Source organism: Amblyraja radiata, chromosome 9, assembly GCF_010909765.2.
Source record: "Amblyraja radiata isolate CabotCenter1 chromosome 9, sAmbRad1.1.pri, whole genome shotgun sequence".
In the NCBI taxonomy this organism is placed as follows: Eukaryota; Metazoa; Chordata; class Chondrichthyes; order Rajiformes; family Rajidae; genus Amblyraja; species Amblyraja radiata.
The window spans coordinates 33,908,130-33,926,671 of NC_045964.1; the positions used below are offsets into that span (position 1 = coordinate 33,908,130).

General features: G+C 40.9%; 1 protein-coding gene across 2 annotated transcripts in view; it reads left to right on the top strand.

Moving 5' to 3' along the window:
- ppp1r13b (protein phosphatase 1 regulatory subunit 13B) overlaps window positions 1–18,542 on the top strand; it is a 53,229-nt gene that overhangs the window by 20,954 nt on the left and 13,733 nt on the right. For both annotated transcript variants that reach the window (XM_033027052.1, XM_033027053.1), the window contains exons 4-6: window positions 1,036–1,109; window positions 12,663–12,764; window positions 16,755–16,929. In XM_033027052.1, coding sequence (XP_032882943.1) covers window positions 1,036–1,109; window positions 12,663–12,764; window positions 16,755–16,929 — 351 coding nt within the window. The remainder of the gene's footprint in view (window positions 1–1,035; window positions 1,110–12,662; window positions 12,765–16,754; window positions 16,930–18,542) is intronic.

Sequence of the window (18,542 nt, forward strand, 5' to 3'; positions counted from 1 at the left end):
TTTAAATGGCGTTGCGTGAGGTTGTGCTGCGGGTGCCAGCAGCCGTTATGGTCGCTGGCCAGCAGGAGGCGACAAAATGAGTGAGGGGGGGGGGGGGAGGAGAAGGTTTTAATGAAAAAAATGGACATAAACATAACGAAATGTAATGAGGAGTGGATAGCTGGAAGGGAAAGTGAAATGTCTACCGAAATGGCTGCTTGTATGGGTGAGAAGCCAGTTTTTATTTGAAAAACTGGGGGGGGGGGAGGAGGCATTACACTTTTGCGTTGGGGCATTACACTTTTAAGTGGTGAAAGTTCTGACATAACAGGAATCAGCCTGGTGAACCTTCTCTGTAATCCCTCTCTATGGCAACGATGTCTTTGAGCATTGGGCATTGTGACATCACACGATGGAACGTTCACCATTGGCTGGGGCTCCTGCATAGGCATATGTAAATGCATCCATTCCGATTGGACTTATGTGAAGATTGGGCATTGTGACATCACACGATGGAACGTTCAGCAGGGGCTGGGGCTGAAGCTGAATCTATGAGTGAGAAGCCAGTTTATTTTTGAAATATTGGGGGGGGGGGTTAGGATTTGATTTAAAACGTACACTTAAACACGACGGAATGGAATGAGGAGCGGATACTTAGAAAGAAAAGTGAAATCTCTACCGAAATGGAAAAGATGTCGGCGATTCTGCGTCCGGTTTCGGAGTTGCAGGGAATCAATGGAAGAAATGTGGCCGGAAGCCAGGCCGGAAGCCGTACATGTAAATGGATCCGTTCCGATTGGACGTCGGCGAGCCTCGTGCATCGCGATTGGACGTCTGCGAGCATCGGGCATTGTGACATCGCACGGCGGGAACGAATCGAAAGGCAGGCAGGCAGCCAGACGGAGTTCCGTTTCGGAATCTGGGGCGAGAGTTTTATATAATAATAGATATTTAAGGTTGATTGGACAGCATTGAGATTTTTGGGGAGCAGGACACTTTGGTTTAGCATGTATATTCAAGTCGGCTTATTTTAAAGTTTATCTTTTGTCTTTGTAGGTGAGCGTCAATCTCAAGATCAGTTAAACCGATGGAATGGAATAAACCTATCTGCAGAGCGGTTAGAAAATGGGGTATGTAGTTCCTAGCCCTCGTCTTTTTGTTCAAAGATCTGTCAACAGGTCCTGAAACCCGAGGTAATGATGAGCAGCTTGAAAGCTGAACTTGGAGAGCAGGAGCCAGGATTTGGTTCTGGCCTCCACGATGGGTCGGCAGTAATAACTGTTTGATGGCAAAACAATCTATTAAGATTTTTTATTTACCCAATACAGATAATTTAGAAGCAGTAATTTATGGAATTGATTCCATGCCTATTTTAGTCAAGTGCAAGTGCAAAATATTAATTTTTGGATGGTGCCCATTGAGCTGCTGACTTCCGAACTGAGTATTGTCCAACATCAGTTGCTGTGTGGTGACTTGCTTTATTGGCTCTTCCAAATGTACACATGATGTGAATTTAGGGTTGGAAGCATATTGGTCTATTTCTGTTCTCCCCTAATCCCCAAGACCTGTTAAATATTGTTGACGAAATGTGTTTCTTTTTTCTGATCTCCAGCATTATTTTGTGTAACTTAATTGCCCAGGAAACAGGAAAAGTTCTGCTTTAAAACTCTAGTGCATGATTTAATTGTAGTGTAATAGCTTGATCATAATGTGGAGATGCTTATAGTCCATTTTAGTTTTGGAAATTTATAGTGGTAAATTTGTGTGGATGTTATCTTGTAATGATCTCTGAAGGCAGCCAATCTGTTTTTGGATCCTCTGTTCCCAGGGGAACATTCCCATTGGTACCAATCCTTTTCATTGTTTCAACATGCCCTAGTAACTTTTTCTCTCCTGCACATTTTATGTCCCCTTTTATTATTCCTGCCATTAATGTACCCAATAGTGTAATTTATAGTAGACAATTAACCCTACCAGTCAGCACAACATGAGAGTGTGGGAAGGAAACAGAGTTTGTGGAGGCAACCTACTACCACTGTCAGTACATGTCACGGTGCACAGACTGCACCTGAGGGACTGAATTCTGGTCCTTGTAGGTGTGAGGTAAAACCTTAATCGCCATTCCACTGCAGATATTCTCAAAGCTTTATTTCCAAAATCAAACTACATGATTTTACTTTGGCTCATTTGACAACATTCTTGCCTTTTTGAGTAAAGCAGGTGGTGTCTTGCCAGGCTCTCTTTGTACCATACATGAGGATTGTTGCATAATTGAATGCCCAAGCATAATATGCTGGACTTTACGTGGTGCAAATGGGGAATTAGTTTTCTATGATATCCTGAGATTTTCTCTGAAATTTAAATTGAATTTTCATGACAGAACCTTTTTCTCCTTCAAGTATTTAAAGGAGGCTTTTAAAAAGTACATCTTGGTTATGTGCAGAATCTGTCATGGTGGTACGGTATTCCTCAGTTGTTTGAGTAAAGGCACTTCTTGCAAATGAATTCTTCATTGAATTAATTGTGTGCCTTGACCCCTAGCTGTCAACTATCCCACGACTGTCTTACAAGTGGGAACAATATCTTCTATTTTGTATCCATTCCCATTGGTAACCTGTCAGCCTTGTCTGTTCTAGGAAAATGTCCCAGTCTGTTCTTTCTTGATGGTTCTGATAACATCTTTCTAAATCCGTTATGTGCTCAAGCAGTACTTCCATAATCCTAAAATGCATTCACATGGTGTATGGCTCGGATTCATTATTGTTCTCCTCCCCTCGCATAGCAGCATGGGTGAGCATTCTATCTGCTACCTATAAAGTTCCAGTTTTGCATAATCAGAATCTGTAAGCCTCAGCTTGTCTTGTATCTACATGATTTTAGCATTCCATTTACTGTCAGTCCATCAGTCGAAAATTTTTGCTCAATAAATTTTTGCAGGAATATTTCAATTTGAAGAACAACTGGTCTCACAGCAGGGGGACTAAGCTGTGCAGTTAAAACGTTGGTGTATGAGTTGATCAGATATAATTCTTGAATATTCTTGGTGCTCGGGTGACATTTGATGGCTTGCTTTTTTTGATTTTTTTCCTTTTGAACAATCATATCTAATTGATATATTTTTGGAACAGAATAAGGTAACTTATTTATTTGTAGATGAATGATTTAACAAAGCTTTGTTAATATGTAAACTATTATTTGCTGGGGGAGATATATAGAAGTCAAAGAAGGCTGTATGTTTGATGTAACCTGCATCACATTACATACAGCACGGGTTTTGACAAAGTAGTCAAAACTAAAATGCTATGGGATCAACGGGACAGTGGGAAATTGGATTCAATTGAAGGCAAGAAAAAAATACTTTTTTTGTAACTGGAATTCTGTTTCCACATGACTTGGTTCCTACACTCCTGTAATGTAATTTGATCGGTCATACTCACAGTGCCCTCCATAATGTTTGGGACAAAGACCCACCATTTATTTATTTGCCTCTGTACTCCACAATTTGAGATTTGTAATATGAAAAAATCGCATGTGGTTCAAGTACACACTGTCAGATTTTAATAAAGGCTATTTTTATACATTTTGGTTTCACCATGTAGAAATTACAGCAGTGTTTATACATAGTCCCTCCATTTCAGGGCACCATAATGTTTGGGACACAGCAATGTCATGTAAATGAAATGTCATGTTTAGTTTTTTGTTGCATATCCTTTGCATGCAATGACTGCTTGAAGTCTGTGATTCATGGACATCACCAGTTGCTGGGTGTCTTCTCTGGTTATGCTCTGCCAGGCCTGTATTGCAGCCATCTTTAGCTTATGCTTGTTTTGGGGGCTAGTCCCCTTCAGTTTTCTCGTCAGCATATAAAAGGCATGCTCAATTGGGTTCAGATCGGGTGATTGACTTGGCCACTCAAGAATTTACCCTTTTTTAGCTTTGAAAAACTCATTTGTTACTTTAGCAGTATGCTTGGGATCATTGTCTTGCTGTAGAATGAACCGCCGGCCAATGAGTTTTGAGGCATTTGTTTGAACTTGAGCAGATAGGATGTGTCTATACACTTCAGAATTCATTATGCTACTACCATCAACAGTTGTATCATCAATGAAGATAAGTGAGCCAGTATCTTTAGCAGCCATCCATGCCCAGGACATAACACCCCCTCCACCGTGTTTCACAGATGAGGTGGTATGCTTTGGATCTTGGGCAGTTCCTTCTCTCCTCCATACTTTGCTCTTGCCATCACTCTGATATGTTATTCTTCATCTCGTCTGTCCACAAGACTTTTTTTCCAGAACTGTGGTTGCTCTTTTAAGTATTTCTTGGCAAACTGTATCCTGGCAATCCTATTTTTGTGGCTAACTAGTGGATTGCATCTTGCAATGTAACCACTGTATTTCTGTTCATGAAGTTTTCTGCGGACAGTGGTCATTGACAAATCCACACCTGACTCCTGAAGAGTGTATTTGGTCTGTCGGACAGGTGTTTGGGGATTTTTCTTTATTATAGAGAGAATTCATCTGTCATCAGCTGTGGAGGTCTTCCTTGGCCTGCCAGTCCCTTTGCGATTCGAAAGCTGACCGGTATTCTCTTTCTTCTTAATGATGTTCCAAACAGTTGATTTTGGTAAGCCTAAGGTTTGGCTGATGTCTCTAACAGTTTTATTTTTGTTTCTCAGTCTCATAATGGCTTCTTTGATTTTCATTGGCACATCTTTGGTCCTTGTGTTGATGAACAGCAATAAATGTTTCCAAAGGTGATGGAAAAACTGGAAGAAAGACTTGGTGCTGAGAGCTCTCTTATACTTACATGAAGGAGGCCATTAAACACACCCAAGTAATTACAAACACCTGTGAAGCCATGTGTCCCAAACATTATGGGGGGACTATGTATAAACACAGCTGTAATTTCTACATGGTAAAACCAAAATGTATAAAAATCCCCTATAATAAAATCTGACAATGTGCTATTTAACCACATGTGATTTAAAAATAAAATAAAATTTCTATTACAAATCTCAAATTGTGGAGCACAGAGGTAAATAAATAAATAAACAGTCCTTGTCCCAAACATTATGGAGGGCACTGTAAATGTGGGGTGGTGGTTATGCAGTTGAAACAAATATTGGCCAATGGAAGTTGAAGCAATGCTTTAGACTATGGGAGATGTAGACGGTTTTGCCTGTTGCTCAGAAAATTGAATTTAATCCAAAAGGGATGCATTTGGGGAAAGATCCAATGAATGGGGAAAAAAATAAATGACGTGTATGCCCACATATGATTAAAGGTAACAGAGCAGGTCAATTAGAGAGTTAAAAATAAACATGGAATGTTTTCCTTGAATAGTGGAGGCATTGCAAATAAGCACAGGGGGGTATCCTAACAATAATCAGGATCACAGTCCGTGTACTGCAAGTGCAAACAACTCCATGCTTCAAGAAATATACAGAAACATCCATTTTTTAAACAAAGCCTTTAATTTATCGGTTAAGTAATTGACCAGATTCGTTATGATCAGAGTTTACATAAAAATAAACAAAATATCGGCATTCATTTAGGCTTTTTAAAACAAATGACTATTAAACACTTGCCAGTGTTCCTTACACATAAATGTTAGACTCCAAGGCATGAATCTTCAAGCCAAATCATTACTTACATGACTAAGTTATTTGAGTGCTGGTTGATAAATAATGGAAACCTTTTTAAAGAGATAGCATTAGGCTGGCGACGGAGGCAGCTCGGCACTGAAATACAACAATGCCTTGAATTTGCCGAATTTTCACACATAAATTAACATTAAACTTGGGTGACAGCTCAAAATTGTGTAATGAAATGTATGGGCAAATAAGATGTTAAAAAAAATCTAATTATTATCTAAATAGGAAGTTGAAAAATATTTAAGATTCTGTAAAACAATGTAGAACAGATAACACAGCTAAAATATTTAAATTATTTTACCAAATACCTGAGTATCTAACTCTTATGCTGTGGATGTATCATCTTCCATGTTCCAATTATATCACTGTTTTAAGTGTGGTAAGCTTTGCAAGTAAGAGCCACAAGACTAGTTCCTCGTGTTAGGGTACTGGGCTGTGAGGAAATTCCAGAGACTAGATAGAGGAATCTAAGAGATGCCACTCTGCATTAAAGCGACAAATAGCATTTACCTTCTGAATTGCATGTCATGTCTGCATATTAATATTGTTCAATGTACAAGGGTACACAAATTCCCCAGGCTGCTGGCATTTAATAATTGCTCAGAAGAATGTATTTTTAGTCAGTCATACAGTTATATAGCACCGACATTGGCCCTCAGCCCAACTCCTCCATGATGACCAAGTTGCCTAATCGAGCTTGTCCATCTTGTCTGGTTCATGGTCCTCCAAACATTTCCTATCCCTGAAGCAGTCCAAGTGTCTTTTAAATGTTGTAATTAACCCGGTTCTACCACTTCCTTTGGCAACTGGATCCGCCATCTGTCTGGGAAAAGTTGCCCCTAATTTCCCTTTCAAATCTTTCTCCTCGTGTCCCCACCATTCACATCCAAATCAGTAATATATATGACAAACAACAGTCAATCCAGCACCAATCCCTGTGGCATCCCACTTGTTACAGGTCTCTAATCTGGAGGTAAAATAACAATAATTTTGCCACCATTTTTTCTCCTACCTTCAAGCCAATTCTGTATCTAATTGACTAGTTTTCCCTGGATCCCATACAACCTACCATTCCACACCAGCCTACCATGTGGCAGCTTGCCAAAGGCTTTGCTGAAGTGCATGTTTTCAACGTCTCCTGCACTGCCCTCGTCGATCTTCAGAACATTAAATCAAACTCGTGAGACACTTTTTCCCATGCACAAAGCCATACTGACTATCCATAATCTGTCCTCGTCCTGCCAGCCTAGCTGATTGTCCCTAATTGGTCCTTGCTTTTCCATTGTTTTTATTATTCTCTACTGAAACACACATTTTTATTTCTAATTATTTCTGCTCTAATCTTTTTTTCCTGTCTTTCTTTTAGAATCGTATATACAATCTATGTATCATTTGTTTTTGTGTGTTCATCTGAGCCCATGTACCTACTACGCTGTTGCTTTTAAAAAAACAAGTTTCTATCAATTATCTTACCACTGTGGACTTTTTAACCCAGCGTCAGACAGTTTCATGTTTTCCACCTCCCTCCGTTATTGAATGTTCAGATGAGTGACAATTGCTGCATTGGCCATATGTCTGTCTTGCTCTCAGGAATGTAGCATCACTTCTTCCACATCTGCAATTCTGCCAGTGACCTTTGTTGCCATGTGGTCAGTTCAGTGTGAGATATTGCATTCAACAATCATATCCTTTAGGTCTGCTTAAGTCATCTTCTAAAATATCTGCTGACATGACCGCTCAGGAAACTGGGCTAATTGACTTCACAGCTGTCATAGGAAAGTTGTTAGCTATTATTAAAGACATTGTAGCAAGACACTTAAAGCTAAAAGTGATTAGCGAAGCTAACGGTTTTGGCATTCAGTTTATTGAGCTTGTCCACTGTACGTTACTTAATTGCGTGAAAATAAAAGTTCATAATGTAGGAGGCAACACATTGTATGGATAAAATGTTGGCTGGGTAACAAAATACATTAGACAAAAAAGGGTGTTTTTCTTGTTAAAAATGTAACGAGTAGATGGCTATGGGATTGATGCCTGCACTTTTTTTTTTACAATAAATAGGTACGGTTGCTAAATTTCCTGTTATCAAACATTTAGGAAAGTTGTGAAGGGGATATAAAGAGGCTAAAAAATAAACCATGAACTGGTTTTGTAAACCAGACAAATGCTGGTTTACGAAAAAAGACACAAAGTGCTCTAGTAACTCAGCAAGTCAGGCAGAATCTCTGCAGAACATGAATAGACTGATGGTAATAGGGGGAGGGGCAGTGAAAGCTGGAAGAGATGTGTTGACCAGTTACTAACCATTTTCACTCCCCTTTTCATACTGACTGTTTGCTAACTATTTTTATTAACCTTCCCATACCAACCTTTCTGTCATGGGGCCCAGTTGTTAATGCCCCTGTCCCACTTAGGAAACCTGAACGGAAACCTCTGGAGACCTTGCGCCCCACCCAAGGTTTCCGTGAGGGTCCCAGAGGTTTTTGTCACTCTCCCTAATGGTCGAAAGTGGTTTCCGCGTAGTCGAGGTTCTTCTATGTTCTGGCGATTATTTCAAAAAATTCAAAACCGGTCCGACTAAAAATAGCTTGCCGTTTGAAAAATCGGTAATTTTTTAGTCGAAGCCGGTTCCGATGCTAGTTGAAGGTGGTTACCGGAGGTCGCAGGTAGTGGAAGGTAACGCCTTTTTTTCACCCAGTTTTATTCCACCAGGGAGGTCTTAACTAGAATCGCAACAGGCTTTGACTAAAAAAATTACTGATTTTTAAAACACGACCTATTTTTATTCGAGGGCGGTTTTGAATTTTTTTTAAATAATCGCCGGAACATAGAAAAAGCTCGACTTTTGACCATTAGGGAGAGTGACAAAAACCTCCGGGAACCTCACGGAAACCTTGGGTGTAGCGCAAGGTCTCCAGAGCTTTCCGTCCAGTTTCCTAAATGGGACAAGGGCTTAACCATTTTCATTCGACTTTCCATTTGGATACTGATGATTTTTCTGTCCTTGGACTGGTTGCTAACCATTCCAACTTCCCCTTCCTATTTCCATACTGACCATTATGCTCTGGGCCTCCTCCATTACCATAGTGTGACCACATGCAAACTGGAGGAACAACACGTCATATTCCACTTGGGTAGAAACATAGAAAATAGGTGCAGGAGTAGGCCATTCGGCCCTTCGAGCCTGCACCACCATTCAATATGATCATGGCTGATCATCCCACTCAATATCCTGTACCTGCCTTCTCTCCATACCCCCTGATCCCTTTAGCCACAAGGGCCACATCTAACTCCCTCTTAAATATAGCTAATGAACTGGCCTCAACTACCTTCCGTGGCAGAGAATTCCAGAGATTCACCACTCTCTGTGTGAAAAAATGTTTTCCTCATCTCGGTCCTAAAAGATTTCCCCCTTAAACTGTGACCCCTTGTTCTGGACTTCCCCAACATCGGGAACAATCTTCCTGCATCTAGCCTGTCCAACCCCTTAAGAATTTTGTAAGTTTCTATAAGATCCCCCCTCAATCTTCTAAATTCTAGCGAGTACAAGCCGAGTCTATCCAGTCTTTCTTCATATGAAAGTCCTGACATCCCAGAAATCAGTCTGGTGAACCTTCTCTGTACTCTCTGTACTTGGAGAATTAGGATTGTAGTTGCTGTTTTCCACCAGGAGGCTCTTTTTGCAGTGTGTGCCCAAGGGGCTTTCTGGATTTCTGCTCCCTGGCCACTTTGCACAACGATGGCTAGGAAAATGGGTGTAAAAACTGATTTGCCTTGTCCAGTGTTACAAGAGAGCTATTAATATTTATAACAGAAATTAGATTTTAATTGTGTAGGAAGGAACTGCAGATGCTGGTTCACACTGAAGATAGACACAAAATGCTGGAGTAACTCAGCGGGTCAGGCAGCATCTCTGGAGAAGATGAATGGGTGATGTTTCGGGTCAAAGAGGGTCTTAACCCGAAATGTAACTTTTTTTCAGGGATGCTGCCTGACCTGCTGAGTTTATCCCACATTTTGTGTCCTATCTTAGATTTTAATTGTCGGGCTACTGAACAGCACAGAAATGTACTGTTAACTGGCTGACATTCGCTATCCATTTACAGGATGATAACACTGTGAGCCACGTCCTGGAATAACGTCATTGAATTTTGTTATTGCTAACTTTTGAATAGCTTGAAAGTAAATGTAGAACTATTTCCCTTGGACACTTTGTGTTATCAGCTGGTACATTCCTGGTGCTTTATCTCCTTCTATAGAATGTGAACAATGCTTGTTAAACTGGCATTGTGATTCCAGAACGTTCTGTCCTGACAAAACGTGAATCTCAAAAATGTTAAACAGTAATCCCTTCAATACTACATCATTTCAAGGACACCTTCAAACACTGGCAGCTGTATTTAATTGTACATTGTTTTTGGAATGACATACCATATTAAAATTCCCTTCTGATACACTTTTTTTTTTTTTTTAAAGCATTTTTTGTACAATTGAGTTCAATCTTATTTTTTTATAACTTCATGTCAGTCAATAACACTTGTCATTTATACTTTGATTTAGTTTCACTAAACCACCTCTCGTGTTTTCAAAGTCAAAGTCAAAGTATCCTTTATTGTCATTCAGACCTTTCGGTCTGAACGAAACTTTGTTGCCTTGCAGCCATACATATAATAAAATAACAAATCACACGATAAACACAAATTTAACATCCACCACAGTGAGTTCACCAGGCACCTCCTCACTGTGATGGAAGGCAAAAGTCTTAAAGTCTTTGTCTCTTCCCACCTTGTTCTCCCTCTGCGCTGAGGCGATCCAGGCCTCCAATGTTGTGACCCCACCGGGTGATGGTAAGTCGGGTCGCCGCCACCGGAGCACCGCCTCAGCTCCAAGTCGGGCCGCCGCCTCAGCTCCAAGTTGGAACGCCGCCTCAGCCCCGAGTCGGGCCGCCGCCGGAACAGCCCCGAAGTCGGCCAGCCTCGCGCTGGTAAGTCCTGGCTGGCTCTGCCTCCGGATCCTCGAGGTCGGTCCCAGTTGGAGGCCGCCAGCTCCGCCATTTGGCCTCAGCACAGACGGAAACGGGGGATACGACAAGAAGAGTCGCATCCCCCCGAAGGAAGAGACTAAAACAAGTTTCTCCCACCCCCCCCCCCCCCCCCCCCCCCCCCCCCCCTCCCACACACATACTTTTCTGACCTTTTTGTGTTGGTTCTGTTATAAATGTAAACTTAAGGGGTAAAGACAGCAACATAAAAGATTACTATTAATCTCTGGGACCTGTGCCTGCATAGAAATAGGAACGTTGAGTTAAAAAAAAAAAAAAGTGCAAGCACACGGACACTTCGGGAATATTCTAAGATGATTGAAATTTTTGCCAAAGAACCCCATTTTAATTTCTCCAAGAATTCCTCCCTTAATCAGTCCTTTACTCAAATATTTTTCTGCCGTAAGATAAAAACAGAGCTGGAGCAACTCAACAGGTCAGGCAGCATTTGTGGTAGGTAGGAAAGGATGGACAGTCAAAACGTTTTCTTCACGGTGTAAATGTCCAACGCTGGGGGGCATAACTATTGGTGAGAGGGTGAAAGTTTAATGGAGATGTGTGAGGAATTATTTTTTCCCACGGGATGGTGGGCCTGACACGCATTGCCAGGGGTGGTGGTGGTGGAGGCAGATACAATAGTGGCATTCATGAGGCTTTTGGATAGGCACATGGAAGTGCAGGAAATAGAGGAATGTGAATCATGTGCAGGCAGATGGAATCGGTTCAACCTACTAGGCATCACGTTTGGCATGAAAATCATGGGCTGAAGGGCCCATTCATATACTGTACTGTCCAATGTTCCATGAAATGGGCAGACGCCGTTTTGGTTTTCCAGGCTGATGTCCCTTTCCCTCGACCGAGTTCCTTCAGCAGTATGTTTTGCGCTCGGGATTCCTGCATCCGCGGTCTCTTGTGCCTCTATTCTAAGGCAGTGGTTAATTTTAACAGGTTCTATCATTTAACATCATACCTCTAACTATTACATTATGAATGTGAAAGTAAAGTTACCTGTGAAGAACAACATTCTTGATGCCAAACTTGTATTTGCATGACAATCATGTGCGCACACATCAGTAGACGTCATCTTTGCCATTTATAGATGCAGTGATGCTGGTCGATCCTTTTCTCTGTGCTTTTCTAAACAAGTATCTGATTATGGGATCACTCCCGTTTCTTCTTTTGAAACCAGACAATTCAACAAGACAAGTTAACGGCCCAAAGTTATCAATATGGGGAACTTTCCTTTAGATATACAATGCACAAAATTAGGTCATTAGTTAAGAGTTCAAAATTAACGAGTATCATCTTGCAGTAATGTTAATCTGAATAGCTTTTAATTAAGGTGCATATTTTTAGAGTTTAAAAAAAAAATTTGTTCTATCAGAGTCCAAGTATGGATTATTTAATTTTCTCTCATGTTGACAAATGGGAAGCCACATCAGAACAACTCACTGAAAGCTGAAAAGTTTCAACCTTTTGATGAACATATAATATTTGGAATTAAATATTGGGTAATTGAGTCGCAGTAAGTCATAATGCAAGGGCACAGGGTGGCAGAGTGATGCGGCTGGTGGAGCCGCTGCCTCACAGCACCAGAGACCCGGGTTCAATCCTGACCTCTGATACTGTCTGTGGAGTTTGCACATTCTCTGTAATCATGTGTGTTTCTTCCAGAGACTCTGGTTTCCTCCCACATCCCATAGACATGCGGGTTTATAGCTTAATCATCCCTATAAAATTGCCTCTAATGTGGAGGATGAGAAAGTGAAATAATATAGAACTAGAGTGAACAGGTAATCAATGGTTGGCGTGATCTCGGTGGGTTGACCTGTTTCCATGCTGTATCTCTGAAACCTAAAAAAAATCGAGCTGATCTTATACTACGGTCATACTTAAAATTATCTTTCGTAACCAGAGATAAATAACGCTATAGTTTTAAATTTCAGAATACCTGTAAGAGCTAACAATTTCCTTTTAACGCCCTAGAGTGGTAATCCACGGGTAGAGATGACCCTTTCAGAGCTGCAAGAAATGGCTTCAAGACAACAGCATCAGATTGAGGCGCAGCAGCAGATGTTGGTCGCCAAGGTAGAAATTCAAATCTAACTGAATATATCTCAAAGAAATAATCTTAATAGAAAATATTTGGAATTTATCGTAAATTATTCCGTTGATATTAAGTTATAAAATTATTTTCTCTGTGACATTTTAACAAAGAAACTGCATAAGATTATGAAAATATTATTTTATCATCTAAAAGTTCAAGTTTTACAAGAGTTAACTTTTCCCAAAGTTCCTTGGTGACAATCCAATTAGATTTGATGCCATAAATTATGATATTAAAATGGGGTGTACCCATTCTTGTGCTTCAGGTGCTGTTATAACTCCTTCAGTTCAATACTTTTTGACAATTCAGCAATTTGGTCGAAACATATTAGCCATTGTAGTCTTCGAATGGAGGATAGCTAATGTTATATCTTTAAGAAGGTCAGCAGGGATAAGACTGGTATCTCGAGGCTGGTGAGTTTTACATCAGTGGTAGAGAGATTATTGGAGAATATCCTAAGGGATAGGATTTATGTACATTTGGAAAGCCAGAGTCTGATCAGGGCTAGCCAGCCACAAACTTGCCTCTTAACTTCACATCCAAGTTACTAATATATCACCATAGTTGTCCCAGTTTTTATATCCCATACCCTCCCTGTAGTTGAACAAGCTTCTGTTGTCTCCTTCCCAGTTCAGAAAAAGGGTCTTTGACTTGAAACAATGGCTCTATTTCTCTTCTCGCGTTGGGCTTGACCCGCTGAGTATTTCCAGCATTTTCTGTTTTTATTGTAGGAATATGTGGCTGCAGAGAAGTTTCACCAGGATCTTGTTACAACATGAACTTGTTACACATGATCTTGGAGTTATGGGAAAAGATTAGACAGGCTGGGTTTCTCTTTCCCGGAATAAAGAAGGCTGAAGGTTGACCAGAGAGAGAGATATAAAATTATAAGAGGCACAAGGTACATAATCAGCATCTTTTTCCTCTGGGAGGAGTAATAAAAACAAGAGGACGTAAGTTTAAGATGAGAGGAAGGAGTTTTAAAGAGACTTTCAGAGGAAACTTCTTCAACACCGAGTAATTGATATCTGGAACTCGCTGTGGAGTCGGATGCAGTTGTTATGTTTAAGAGACGTTTTGACGAAATATAGGATGCTGACCTAATGTGGGCAAATGGGCCTGTACTCGCTGGAGTTTAGAAGAATGAGGTGGAACCTCATTTAAACGTACTGAATTGTGAAAGGCTTGGATAGAGTGGAGGTGGAGAGGATGTTTCCACTAGTGGGAGAGTATAGGACTAGAAGTCATAGCTTCAGAATTAAAGCACATTCTTTTAGGAAGGAGATGAGAAATTTCTTTAGTCGGAGGGCGGTGAATCTGGAATTCTTTGCCACAGATGGCTGTTGTGGCCAAATCAGTGGATATTTTTAAGGCAGAGATAGATTCTTTCTTAGTACAGGAGTCAGTGGTTATGGGGAGAAGGCAGGAGAATAGGGTTAGGAGGGAGAGAGAGATCAGCCAGGATTGAATGGCAGAGTAGACTTGATGGGCTGAATGGCCTAATTTTACTCCTGTTCCTTATGACCTTGCGGTATTACTGTAAATGGTTGGTTGAGATGGATGAGATTTTTGAGCAGTACAACTCTGGCACTGAGTTTAATTCACACTGTGCTGCTTTTAAGGAATTGCTAACTGGTGACCAGGTTGTTTCTCGTGAAAAGAATGTGGAAATCAGAGTTAATCCATGTCGAACTCCTTTCAGTGTCTAGTTTCATTAATTTTAACAATAATCAAGCAGCAGATTGCCTTTCTTCCAAGCTTTTATGTGGATGCCAAAGGAGTTTCTTATTGTACTAAAGTCAAATATGCCTAAATTATGTACATCCTCAATAATGATGAGAACAAAATGCTGGAGTAAATCAGTGGGACAGGCAGCATCTCTGGAGAGAAGGAATGGGTGACGTTTCGGGTCGAGACCCTTCTTCAGACCTGAAACGTTATCCATTCCGTCTCTCCAGAGATGCTGCCTGTCCCCTTTAGTTACTCCAGCTTTTTGTGTTTATCTTCGGTTTAAACCAGCGTCTGCAGTTCCTTCTCGCCCAAATGATGAGAACAAATCGGGTAATAGAATTGAATATTAGAATTCTGTGAACAGAATGTAACCTCCCGAAACTCAAGGTAGAGACATGCTAGACTGATACACCTCACCTCCTCCCCTTACCACAAAAAGGTCCAATTTGATGTTTGACCTGGTACTCATTCAGCTAAAATGTCATGAAGATTGATCTCTGCTAAATAGAAGGAAACTATGACTTGAAAATTCACACTTAAAAGAACAGCATTTTGATTTTCTTAAGCTTTGCAACAGACTACGGTGACTTTAAATTTTGGCCTTTCTTTGATGAGATAGTATTTAAAATGTTTAAGCAAATATTGAATAATTGAACATTATAATTTTTTTTAAACAGAGCCTTGGATAGCAGTTAATGTTCTGCATCATAAGCATATACACTATTAAATCTGTATTCCATGTTGGTTTAAAAGAAAAGTTCTCTTGTTGAGGAAAAAAAATTAGGGAAGTTGATAGTTTTTGGTATAGAATGCTGGTATAGAAATTCTTATCTGCAAAGCACAGATTTCCATACAGGATATGTGTATTGTGGGAAACTGATACATCTACGAGGAGACGTTTTAAAATGGTTTGGATATTCCAGGGGGGTTGCTGGTGAATTGAAAAATTATGTTAAAACTGTCTAAGGGCAATTGAATGTAAAATATAAATACAGGTATCTATTACCTGCAGTTAGTCATATTTTATGCAAATAGAAAAGGAAATTAATTTGGCCAAATTTAAATGAAACAACTTGTCATAAGATGATTGTAATTTAGATCCAATTGAATGCAATGATTAATGAAGTTGATTATCCATATCCTTTTTAAGTTACTAAATAAATGATAACAATGCTGTTTCTCTTGGTAACATTCAAGTTATTTCATTATTACCCTTTTTAAAATAATGTTTAACTGATATATTTTCCAATGCCCTTTGCTAAAACAATGCAATGACCTATTTGTGATTGTTTTACCCATAAGCATACCTAATCTAGACAAGCTGCTTATAATGGCTTAATGCATAAATGTTTAAACATTTAACTGACAAATGTCTCCGTCATATGAAGTTCACGATGACTGTAGATCGCAATTTGCTTTTCCTTTTTCCTTTTATCTCTCCCTCCCTCCTACCCTATTCTCCATCCCTTCCTCTAATCCCTTCCCACACACCACCACCATCCAAATTGCTATATACAGATTGGTCTACCTTTGATTCGCAGGGGCTTTGGGCATTGGGGACATGTGCTTTATGGTTTGGAGAATTAAGGAGCGCCAAAAGGAAAAAAACAATGAGATGAGAGGCATTTTGGTGATCGAAAAATGAAGTCTGAGATGGAGAGCTTTCTTCTTGATTGCCAATGATACATTGTCATAATCTGATGTATGGCACGATATAGTGGCTTATTTCGGGAATATATGACATGTGCCTTGTGGTTTGAATAATTATTTGTAATGTCAAATAAAACTAGACAACTGGAATTTTAGTTACCAGGGCAGCAAAGTGGCGCAGCGGTAGAGCTGCTACCTTACAACGCCAGAGACCCGGGTTCAATCATGTCCACAGGTGCTGTCGCGACAGAGTTTGTACATTCTGCCTGTGACCACGTGGGTTTTTCCTCTGGGTTCTCAGGTTTTCACCTACACTCCCAAGACTTACAGACTTAATTGGCTTTGATAAAATTGTAATTTTAGATGGTGTTAGTGTACAGGGTGATCGTTAGTCGGCGCGGGCTCAGTGGGCCGAAGGGCCTGTTTCTGCGCTGTATCTGTAAAGTCCTAAGAGTAAAGTTTGAACTTTCAACGTTCCATTTTGGATGCAAGTTCTCTGATGTTAAGCAACCAATTGATGTGATATCATAATTGTTACCTGGGTACTTTGAACAAAAATGAGTAATGATTTTATTACCTTCCCTCAACAGGAGCAACGCTTACGTTATCTCAAACAACAAGAACGGCGCCAGCAGCAGTCCATTTCAGAAAGTGACAAATTACAAAAGTTAAAAGAACGAATGGAGAGCCAGGAAGCAAAGCTGAAGAAAATACGAGCCATGCGAGGACAGGTGGACTACAGTAAAATTATAAACGGAAATCTTTGTGCGTATTAAAATTTTCAATTTTTTCCCCCAATAATGAATTAATTAGTGCATTAGTAGAAAGTGGCAATTTGTAATAGTTCAGGATCAGGATCCTGGGCTGATCTCGTTGGTGTCACATCAATCTAAAGTAGCTCCATATCCAAGTCCGTTCTCTACCCTCTTCAAATGACTTTTGTTTATGTTTTAATTTTTCCATATCCACATTTGCTTCTACATTGGGCCTTGTGCACCTTTTGTGGATGCCCACATTCACACTTGCCTTTTGCAGTCATGAACCTCCAAATGTAATGCTGGCATCGCTGCTGGCTCACAAGGTAGAGTGGTCCACAACCAATGACTAGGCCGTTAGCAGTAGACTGTCACTGATTAGAGACATTTTGAATCTCTTTGAAAACATGTTATTAATTTCCTTACGTTATTTAAAATAAAATTAAAATCTTATTCAACTTCTGTAAATTAAATTTAAATTTTTTTAAAGCTTCCTTATTTTATTCAAAGTTGGTGACTCCATTAGAGTAATTGAGGCCCTGTTCTGGATATGTTCATTGTGGTTAGACTACAAGACATAGAAGCAGAATTTGGCCCATCAAGTCCACTCTGCCATTTAATTATGGCTGATCTATTTTTCCCTCTCAACCCAATTCCCCTGCCTTTTCATTCCACGGCCTAGTCATTGGTTGTGGACGGTTTGGTGGGCGGCGCGACTCACGTCGCAGTGGCCTCTGCAGTCCGTCTGTCTTTTTGTTATTTTTTGTCCCGTTTTAATGTAGTTTTTTTTTTTTTTTTTGATGGGGTATGTGTGGGGGGGGACTTTTAAAATCTTTCCCCTGCACGGAGAACCCGACCTTTTCCCTGTCGGGTCTCCGTTGTCATTGGGGCTGCAACGTGGAGCGGCCTCCAGCAGGAACGACCTGGGGCTCCAGTCGCGGAGCCTGCGGACCTACTCACCATCATGGAGCTGGCCGAGTTCGGAGCGGGTGGAGCGGTGGTGGCGCGCTGCTGCGACCCGACCCCGGGGATTCGGAGGCTTACCGCAGGTCCGGTGGACAGTGACACCGGGAGCCCGCGGGTCCCTGCTGGGAGACCGCTTTTTGGGGCTTCCGCAACGGCGACTTCACCCGCCCGAGTCGCGGGGTCGAGGAGTGCCTGGAGCGGGGCCTTACATCACCGCCCGGCGCGGCTTCAACGGCTGCGGGACTTTGCTAGCGCCCGCCGGGGGCTCCAACAACAAGACCCGGAGCAGGGCCTTGCATCACCCGGCGCGGCGTTAATGGCCGCGGGACAATTGCCATCGCCCGCCGGGGGCTTTGACTCTGACATCAGGAGGGGAATGGGGAGTGCAGGGGAGAGATAAGTTTTTTTGCCTTCCATCACAGCGAGGAGGAGATGCGCTGTGATGGATGTCTGTAAATTGTGTTGTGTCTTGGGTCTTTTTTTCTTGTGTGTATGACTGCAGAAACAACATTTCATTTGAGCCTCTATGAGGTTCAAGTGACAAATAAATTGTATTGTGTGTATTGTATTGTTCTCCTCGTGAGTGTCAATCTATGCGGCTAGAAACGTTTGGGTGGAAGAATCACGAGAATTGGGAATTAATATTCATCTTTGAAG